This window comes from Eucalyptus grandis, chromosome 9, assembly GCF_016545825.1.
Source record: "Eucalyptus grandis isolate ANBG69807.140 chromosome 9, ASM1654582v1, whole genome shotgun sequence".
In the NCBI taxonomy this organism is placed as follows: Eukaryota; Viridiplantae; Streptophyta; class Magnoliopsida; order Myrtales; family Myrtaceae; genus Eucalyptus; species Eucalyptus grandis.
Window position 1 is genome coordinate 28481276 of NC_052620.1, and position 10575 is coordinate 28491850.

Sequence of the window (10575 nt, forward strand, 5' to 3'; positions counted from 1 at the left end):
CTGTAGCAACTGATTCTGAACTTCCTTTGTTAAATGGGTAAATACCGCAAAAAAAATTTGAAAATGTTATATCTATAATAAATTTATGTTAAATTAGTTTTTTATCACAAAATTCCCAAATCGATCTACTTATAATTTACTGTCAAATTATTAAGTTCGATGACATGTAACAATTTACTAGTATATCAATTTATGATTTTTTTATTATATTAATCTAATTTAACGGAAACTAACGAAAAGTAAATTTATCGCAAATATAACAATTTATGATTTTTCGTTGTCAAAAAATTAATTTGGGTAAATTCATGTACCGATTCGGAGATTTTTGTAATCAAAAAACTAATTTAAATAGTTTTTTGATTAAAATAAATTTATCATAAAAGTGCCAATTTAGAATTTTTTATGATATTAACCCTGACTAAATCAAGTTCACAATTTTTTTGCTTTTCAATTTGGGACCTTTTTCCAAATGTTCTGCAAATCAAAAATCTTTTGGGGAGTTTTACGTTAATCAGATTCTTATGGTATTTAGTTTGAGGAAGCCTATAAAATGTCCATACCCCGATACCTGTTTTGTCTAGACCGAAACTGAAACGCGCATGATCGTTAATCAAAACCAGAAAGCTCGTCAATCAACTTTCAAAATCGAGCTTTGTCCATGGGCTTTTCATGCGTTCTGGTCGCCTAGACATACCCTTCACACTTCTTTTTCAGTCACCACAGCATATGAATTTCTCAACGCATCGAAACTGAGCGCTGACTCATCCACATCTCTTCGCTTCCCTTCAGAAGGTCTTTAACAGCTATCTTATAACTGTCAGAAGACAGAAGAAAATGCAATAATTTTGCTCTTTCTTCTTGCGAACAACTCACAGATCGGAACCGGTGGTTACAAAATTGTTCGCCAGTAGCTAGCATATAAGTGCCGTCCTGTTCAGTAGTCTCACTTTCGATAGAGAACACCGATCCCTCAACGGTCAGTCCACAGTACATACATCAGTTCGGTGAGTTCTAATCTATGTTGCCGAGGCCCTCGATACAAAGGTCCATCCAAGTGAGAACACTACCTGTTTCCTTTTCAAACATAGGCCACGCTAGCAAAGAAATACAAAACCACGATCCACCAGAATAAAAGAAATGATTAAATCAAGGATGACCCAATGCTTGTTCAACCATCTAGCAGGAAAAGGATAGAAAAAGAAAACCCAATAAACCATTTATCGCACCACCTCGTCACTAGTCCAGAGAATGCGCATGCAATTGTCTCTATTGCCATGTAGAAGTCTCCTCATGTCCACCAAAACGCAGCATTTGATTGTGCACGAGAAACTGCAAAAAGCAATACCAGCATCTGTACTCTATGCTGGAAGGTCGTGCTTTGGCTAGTTGGATGTTTGCTGCCCTTGCTAGCTTGAACTTTGGGGAAGCACGTGTCTTGTACAGGAAGACGCTTGGTCAATTCCCATCTCAACTACCCAACTTACATATAGCCATGCCTACAAGTAGCACACCTAAACAGCTAATGCACAGCTTGAACCAATATCAACAAGTAATGAAGGGAGGCTGTTAATGAGAGGAGGCAACTTGATGATGAGGATGCTGCAGTTTTTACTCCAATTGACACTTTCAAGTTCTGACGAAACAAAGCCAACGAGATACACTTCTGGACCTCAAGAAATCAATGCATACACTTTCTCCAGAAGATCAAACTTAACAGCAAATTTAAAAAAGTGACACTAGCTTCAGATGTGTTGCTGCCTATTTCCAACCATGCCAACCACAGACGTCTATACAACTACTTCTCCGAATGTACTAGTGAAGGGAGGTCCTTAAGTCCAAGTGGAATCCATCAGACCTAGCATTCGGACATTAGCTCAAACATCAAGAATGGATCTTTACTATTCCAAGTTTCAGACTACTGCAGGATAGAATATCAGAATATTCATTTTCCAAATGGACGGATGGATGAAAGACAATCAAGATTCAAAATTCAAATGCTATGCAAGATTGTCATTACTGAAATCTAACTCAGAAAGCAAACAAAACCTTATTTAGGTAACTACCCTGGTAGAGAAAAATGAATAAAGTTCCTCACTAGAGGATTTTCATTACTGATCACATCATAGATGTCCAATTGCCCTTCTATCAACAATAGCAATCAAGCTGGTGAGACGACGACATAACAAACTATAAAAAAGCCACATCATATATACAAATGTGACCCCAGCACCAAACTAAGAATAAGTATTACCATGCGAGGAAAACAGTAAGAGGTAAAAATCCACGGCTTCTTTAACAAAAATCAGCCTCCACCTGCAACCAGCAACAATGCAACACCAAAATCTCAAATTTGCTCCTTCTATGGAAGCAAAAGATGCATGAGGATAGGCAGGATAAGGCCCCATATATCAAGACATTCAGCTCCATTACAGCAATATCATCAAAGAAATGGATCAAAAGTTTTAAATGTCTTACCAGTTTTAGGTGAAAAAATGTTGACTCTTGACACTTGAAATAGAAAACTTACAATACAATACTTTTTTTTTATAAAAAAGCAAAAATGCAGAAAATGATTAACATCTACATCGAAATAATGAGATAATGAAGACAACTGGTTGCGGACAGTAGACACTATATACAGAATTTAAGTCAAGTCTAATGAAGACCACCAAGTTCAAGTATTAACTACACAAAAGATCATTAAATAAGATGCTTTCCATAGACAATCTTAAAACCAATCACATTCAACTTTAATCATCTCACCAGAACTGACGACTTTTAAAAGTTACAGAAGCCAATTCAAAGTTCTAGAAGGCCCAATGGAAGTGTGACTCGTTTGAGAGGATTATCTTTCAAGGCTGCGCATAATTTTTAGCTGACATTTATACATATTCCTGCATACATAATTTGAAAACCATTTATACATTTCACAATGCCGATTGCATGTATAACTGAGTGCCATTAGCATGACAGTGCGCTGCTACACAGAGACAAATAAAAACGTAGGACAAAAGGGAGGACAGCAATTCTCTATATCATAACAACAGAAGATAATTTCTTGAACTTCTAGACACTTCAAGGGTCGCATTTCTAACTTCCTTACCAATTCTTTTTTTCTGACCAAAAACTACTTGAACCAACTCATTAAACTACATTCTCAATGTTACACATGGGATGACTGAATGTCCAGAGGGAGCCTGAAAGGCCTCGATTTCTTCAACTTATCTGCCGTCATATAGACATGCACAAAATTTGTTGAAAAGGGAGGAACACCTCCACGTTGAAGAAACTACAGATATGTAGTTCATATCTCATTCACCTCTTATAGTACCGGGCTGATAGGCAGCAACATTTGAAACTGGTTTAATGTCCACAAGAGAAATAGGAGTTAATGGAGGCGAAGACACTTCTTCCACCTTTTCTAAAAGTTGTTGGGACTCCGCTGTCTTAGCCACATTGATTCCCATTGCTCTCTGACTACTTGAAGGAATGGAAAAACTTCGAGGCATATTCAACGGAGGAGGTGGAAGTGGAGACGCTGCTGAGGGTATTCTACTGTTTGCAGAACCCTCCGGATTTCTGGGCACTAATGGAGCAGAGTGACCAATGAATCCAGAAGATTTGACTGGCTTCATAGCAAAATTAACAGGTGGTCTAGGAAGCTCATGAAGCTCACTTATCCTTGGAGAAGAAACAAGAGGAGGTGAAGCAGTAGGGGATGCTTTTGGAGATGAAGGCTGAGCAGCGCGTGGAGGTATTCCAGAAACCAGTTGGGCTTCATGAGAAAGAAAGATGGGACCACTTGCATTTAGGACATGCTTCTTAGGCATCGGCGTCAGGGGACCAGAGAAGGCTTGCCTTTTGACTTTTTCTGTGTTGTACACAAGTCCCTCCATCAGAGGAGGAGGCAATTGGCCAAAACCATTGTGACCATTAGTGCTCTCTCTGACTTCTGGTACAGATTTTAGGTCTTGCTTTCCTATCTCCAGTGGAGAAGAATGCCACAAATTTGGGTTCTGTCCACTAACGCCAGCTGGTCTAGAGCGTGTAGCTGAATTACTTGTTCTTAAAGGAGGAGTCTTCACATCAACAGGAGTAGGCAACACGTACGAGTTCGACTTTGGTGAAGATAATTGCTGCACATGTCTTGCTTTCTCAACAGGATCAAACTTCTTCTCAGGAAATAGTGGAGCTGAATGGCTGCCCATTTTGTATTCTCTAATACGGACATCCCCTTGGCTTTTTTCAATATTCACCTGCTATAAGAGATAATGAATAAAATTAGGACTCCAAAAAAAAGATATTAGCCAGAAAAATAAGATATGAGAAGAATAATTCACATTTACAAACCAAAGAATACAGATCGGATCAATCCGTCCTACAAATGGTAGGACCTTAAGTAACCGCCACCTTAGTTTCCAAGCATCTAACCTCCAGTTCATTTTGCCAATTATATTTCAAACTCCTCTCTCACTTAAAAAATAAAAATAAAAAGAATATGTATTTTATCAGTCAGGATGATAACTCCTAACAACAAGAACTCAGCTGCATCGTTACCTCTGCACCTTCTTGAGTAGAGCTTTGAGTATATGAAAGGTTCACATCGTCCACCTGCTTCGTCATATGAAATGTCATGTTAATATAGCACGCCAATAGCTTGACTGTCCTCCATTGGGCAAAAAAACAGGGGAGTAAAGCAGGAAAATACCAGAGTCTACAAAATGATATGAAGTGAGAAACTAATAAACTGGGAGCACGTTGTAAGGAGAAAGTCAACTGGGAAGGGTTCAACAATATTAAAGACCTTATCATCTGTCCAAAAAATAAAACAGCCATGCCAATTAGCTATAGAAGTTTCAAATTCCCATAATGATCTTATAAGTGAACCAAAACCAGGCCCGTGAGATATGCATTTCCGCTAGCATAGATAGAGGAGAGGCCAAAATAGAACCGTTTTGATGGTTAAACTGCAAACTCGTCAGTTAATAAGTTCTCATTTCCACAATAACCAATTAAGTGGGAGGGGGTCAAAAGAGAGAAGGTCATCTTTTCTGTGGGATCGAATCAGATGCTGACCTCCATTGAATTCTTTAATTGCGAAACCATACTCAGGCCCCGAGTATCTTGTCTGTAGTCAAAACTCGATTCTCCATCTAGTTTAGCTTCGTAGACATCTGCACCATCATCTTCGCCATCTTCCCCATCATCTTCAAGTCCACTAAATTGGTAATCAATATGCTGTTCCTCTGTAACCATTCTGACATGAGGTTCAACTGCCTCAAGGGATTTTACACCCTTCCGGAAGAAATTTAGCTGCATGATGGGTAAATAGGCACAGAATATGTTGTCAGCAAGCATTGATCCATCAGAGTAAAATCTGCAGAGTTTAGAAAGATCTCCTTCAAACCTGAGCAGCATGGTGACGGGCTGCCTGAGTAAGAAGACTTCGAGACTGCCCTTGCTTCAACGATTTTAATCGAAAAACACATAGAGTCGCCTCCTCTTCAAATTCATCTTGTGCTCTTTGTATTTGCTGCAAACTCAAATTATCAACTTTCCCACTCTTCGACTTTCCTTTTTCTCTCTGTTGCGTCATCATAAATTCGTATGCTTGTCTGAAGACATGCGCAACATTTCAGAATACAATTGTATCAGAGAATAGAACTTAGTACAGAAAAAATAAGGACCTTTTCTCATCGCATTGTCTCTTCATCTCCTGCAAAAGCAAAAAAGAGATATTCCAGTTAACACTAAAAGCTAACATGTTTAGATGACATGCTTGGAAATCAACCTATCACAAAAATGGTAAAACCCTCAGAGCAAGATCAAAGGTAAACCACTGACAGTTCACCGCAAAGCCATGCACAAATTAAGCCAACATAGCCACAACTAACAACTCTTCCCCACATTCTTCCAACAGTTCAACAGGCATTTAAAGGTCCACACGAAATAAAAAAACCAAGGAATTTCCAAGAGCATGATGGAACCAGGACCACAATTTAGTTAACCACCAAGCATCTATATCCAACCATTTGACAGCTTACGAGGACAGATGCCACTCTGGGGTATGAAGTAGGGCATCTATACGGTAGCAAACAATTTCTCAAGTGAACTATGGACAAATAAATCTACTTAATAAGGTCTGAAGTGTACAAGGAAGCACCCAAAATAAGCATTCCATTGCAGGAACTGGAAAATGCACATTCAAAGAGCAACAAAGAGAATAATCACAACGACTGGCTAACATGAATTAAAATAAATGTCAAAGAAAATAAGGACAATGATGTAATCTGCCATAACTATCCGACCTGCATTAATGAAAGTATTAAGATTAACGGGGAACACTAAATAACCATACATGAAAATAAAAATAAAAATAAAAATAAATTGACGGGAGGATAGAAGGAGACTAACCAAAAATAGATGGACAAAGGTAAGAGTACGAACCTCAACATTCCGAAGTTCACTGAAAAGAGATTCTGATGGATTTATAATTGTCGTGAATATATGAGAACGCTGGTAGAAACAAAATAAATAGTGACTTCCGGGCTGAGGTAAAAAATTACTCAATACATATCTCCAAAAGAAGTTTGCTTACATAGCTGTCAATAAGTTTATGAAGTTCAAACTGGACTTGTCCCAGCATTGACAGTACTCTATCTGCAAATGATTGCTCGGCAGTCATAAAAGAATCTACCACATTCAGAACAATTCAGACTTAAGTCAAACGATCTCCACTCTTTGGACGCTGATGAATTATGACTGACATGGAAACATAAAAGATAATTCTTGCATGTTGATTTTCTGGTAACAATTGAATTCATGCATTTGCCTTATCTTCAATATCTTCATGCATCTGCCCATTTTCAATATCTTCAAAATACATTGTTACTTTGTAAAGATAATGAGTGCTTAAGGACACACGAGGACTAAAAGGAGAAATTGTAGATGATCCATAAACTTTTTCACTCACCAGTCTCTTCATCACCGTGTGAAGTTTTCTCCAAGAGACAAGTACCCATCTCCCGCAGTGATTCCGAGAACTCTGGAATCATAGATTGTTTTAAGTAGGAGCAGCTCAGGAAGATTAAACATGCTTCTTACATTCATCATGTTTAAGCCTATTGAAAGTGGCTAAAATTGCAGCTTTTCTTACTATTTAACAGCAATAAATATTGTGCAAGATTACAATACATGCTAAGAGTTCCGGCATAGGCAGTCTGACATAAATTAATTGTAAGGGACTGGAGCTACATGATTAGGAAGGCATCACTGGCATGTGTTGTTGTTGGAAGAAGATTTCCCTAAGCTAGCATGTCATTATTGGCAGATAATGAAAATATTTCAACAAACGCATGAGGGATCCAAAATGATAGCTAGATGTATCTATCTTCTAGGTCCACATTTAAATATACCGGACCTCCAAACGCTCAAGTATCTGAATTAACTGCAATTTGGATTCACATTGAGCATTACCACAAAATATGGACTACAAGAACTAAAATGCCTAAGATGCAAACAGCTGCTCAAGTTTTGAAGAAGACAAGTGGAAAAGAGTAGAAAATAATTCTACCATATGCGCTGTTTGCTGTTGCAGCAGCAGCCGAGAGCAAGCTATCATAACAATTCCTCATCGCTTGCATGTCCTACAAGGTGAAGGTAAAAAAAAACCAGAATATGAAAAATAAGATGAGTTCCCAAAGTCGTAATGGTATAACATATTCTGAAAGTAACTATGATGCATGTGCATGCAATTTCTCAAATCAGATACAACATCTGCCCGAACATCTCCCCATCCCACCACAAAGATGCTATAGCCTTCAAGACAAATAAAGCAAGATTTGAAGCTCAGGCCACATCGTGTACTAAGGGAATTAACCCGAATCAATTTCATATAAGAGAGCTTCCAGCCAATTAAAATCTCTTGGCAAATGTATTACGAGAGAAGAGGCAAAATATGGACCTTAACAAGTACATGCAGCATTCTTCGAACTTCATTTAAATTTGAAAAACGTAATTTCTCACAGACATTGCTTCAATTGTGAGAAACAGTTGTAATGTCTGAACTCAATTACCACACATTGCGGAACCTCAAAAATTTTATGACTAAGCAATTAAGAAGAACAACGCTGCTATTACTAATACGAAAGAAGGAAGAGGACAAGGACTTAAGGGTGGTGGACTCTATAGCAATTCTCTGGTGTTTCAGCTTTGAGTACAGTGCGACGGTTCCATAAAAACATAAGCAAGTCTTTATCAGGAGCTACACTGTGCACTAAGAAACATGCAAGCCAAGAGCATTTCTCCAATATTTTAAGCTTTTATACAAATGGCTTTCTCAAAATAAAAGTGATACGTCACCCGAAAAACACCAAAAGACGAATATAATCCGAACATCATATCACAAGCTAGACAAGAAGAAAAAAACTCTTGCCTTGTCCCATCCAACTAGTGCTTACACCGGTCCACTACCAAACACTTCCACAGCCACTTCTTACCTTGAAATAAGCCTCAAGAAATGGATTTAAGGACCTAGCAACACCATATCGAAGTCTCCAAAGCCACATATATCTCGTACTGGAAATGATGTGGCAAGATCTATAAAAGCCAGTTAACTTCATCCTGACAATTTGCGAGGACCTCCAGCTCTCATTAAACTCTTACTTATCAAATTCCAGAGTCCAGAAAAACAAGGGGCTACATTTACATTGTCGCCTTTCCCTGTACTACTCTGTACTCAATCCTGGGCCTTCATCATCGATGCCGCCACCAACTTGCAAAATCTTAACTGACCATATTAATTCTCTCCAAAGTACGATTTTTACTAATTATAGAGCTACGTCACTGAGAATGGCGCAAAAACTGCCCAATTACAATCAACTTCTCGCGACATTATTCTTTCGCAGAGAGAGGGAGAGAGAGGGGATGTGGCTAAACTTAATTAAATCATCTTCGAACAAAATCAAATTAAGAATTAAAGCACGCGGCAACTCCGCCCGCAATCACCGATCACATTCCAGAAATGGAAAGAAAGAGCCGAAAAAGGGTACCTTCGATGCCTGGCCGAGCTCATCGAGCTGAGCCGAGGGCAGAAACTCCGGCTTCTCCTTGTGATCGCTCTTGTGGAGCGCCGCGAATCGCCGAAGCCTATCGAAAGAAGACTTCATCGCCGCCGACGGAAACCCTAGCCCGACGGGGAGCCGCCGATGCCCCGCAAACCCAAAGGTCTCCCGTCGGAGGAGAGAGAGATTCCGCCTCGCGCTCGAAAGCCTCCTTAAACTCCACCGGGAAATCTTCGCAGCCGGCAGCAGCAGCAGAAAACAACCAAAAAAAAAAAAAGAAAAAATCCGATGCCTGAATCTGGGAGTCCGCCAATCGAACGAGGAATCACGGCTACGCAACCATCGACATTGAAGCGAGAGAGAAGAGAGAGAGAGAGAGAGAGAGCTCGTCGCTGTTGCTCTTGTTGCGCAGTCAAAAGCGAGGAGAGAAAGGGAAGAGAGAGAAGGAGAGAGGAGAGAGAAAGAAGCGGGGGAGAAGATTGACGAGGAAAACGGGAAGGGACGGGGAGGGGAAGGAGGAGAGGGAGGAAATTAACAGGGGAGCGAGCGGAGGTGGGGTGATAATTCTAACCTCACTCGGGAGAGTGAGGGGCGCCCTCTCCCGTGGCGACACGTGTCCGTCCGGCGGGGCCGGGGGTGACGGCGCGCCGTGCGGGTGCGGGTGCGCCGTGCGGGGACGCCGTAATTCGACGGACGACGGCGCTCTTCCGGGGGCAGGGAGGGGAAGTCGACGGTGACGTCGGGAGAGCACCGGTCAAAGTACGTATAGAGAGAGGGAGAGGAGGGATGGACAAGCGGGTCAAGGGTCGTATAAATGGGCAAAGCAAAAGGCGGGATCTAATTGGCGAGAAGGGAAGAAAAAGATAAATAAAAAAGTGAGGAGGAAGACCCGCTTGTGATTTTGGCTTGATAGGAAAAGTAGATTTTTCTCGTAAATTAGAGGTGGCGTGGCGTGCCCATCTCGCGTCTCGATTCCTTCCGTATCCTGGATGAGTTGAAAGCCCGTGAACGTTTTTACGGCTTTTCTTTCGGTGTTTCTGTCTCTTTTCGGCCATTTTCCCTTTTTCGAGTTGGCCTCCGTTCTAAGGAAATTGCTGTTTTTTTCTCTTTTTTAAGAAATTTGCTGTTTCCTGGGTAGGAAGAATCTGCACGAAAAGTTCACCGTGCTACACATCATTCCGAAGCCACCTTCCTTTTCGGAGAAAGAGGGATTTTATTATTTGCCCCGCAAATTTGGGAACCCCGGAAGTTTTGCTTTACTCGTCCGATGCTGTAGATCCATATGGACAGCAAGTGGCTCGATTGGGGAAGCCGTGTCTTGACATTTTGACTGATTGAATCATCTTCTCAAATATCTTTTTTGTTCAATCAAGTCATTAAATTAAGAGAAAATTCCAAATAAATACTTAAAGTGCTTTATCGTTTTCTCAAATAATAGCACGAAATAAATCATATTTTAAATAAGAGCCAAATAAAATTTATTTTAAATAACGATCTAAAATGATCATATCAA

General features: G+C 40.1%; 1 protein-coding gene across 4 annotated transcripts; it reads right to left on the reverse strand.

Annotated features, from left to right (window-relative positions):
• Positions 1–1129: 1129 nt before the first annotated feature.
• LOC104419116 (uncharacterized protein At2g33490) lies at positions 1130–9703 on the reverse strand. Of its 4 annotated transcripts, XR_720775.3 has the most exons (11): positions 9051–9703; positions 7574–7646; positions 6974–7045; positions 6599–6693; positions 6448–6516; positions 5688–5716; positions 5408–5615; positions 5077–5313; positions 4558–4611; positions 2252–4259; positions 1130–1855 (listed from the first exon to the last, which is right to left on the reverse strand). XR_720775.3 is itself a non-coding variant. In XM_010030663.3 (10 exons), the coding sequence occupies exons 1-10, from the start codon at positions 9165–9167 to the stop codon at positions 3312–3314; spliced, it is 1899 nt and encodes a 632-aa protein (XP_010028965.2). In that variant the 5' UTR covers positions 9168–9703; the 3' UTR covers positions 1130–3311. The 4 variants fall into 4 exon arrangements, 3 of the variants coding, with proteins under 3 accessions (XP_010028965.2, XP_010028964.2, XP_010028966.2); XM_010030663.3 differs by having other exon boundaries at positions 1130–4256; XM_010030662.3 differs by having other exon boundaries at positions 1130–4259.
• Between the last annotated feature and the right edge of the window lie 872 nt (positions 9704–10575).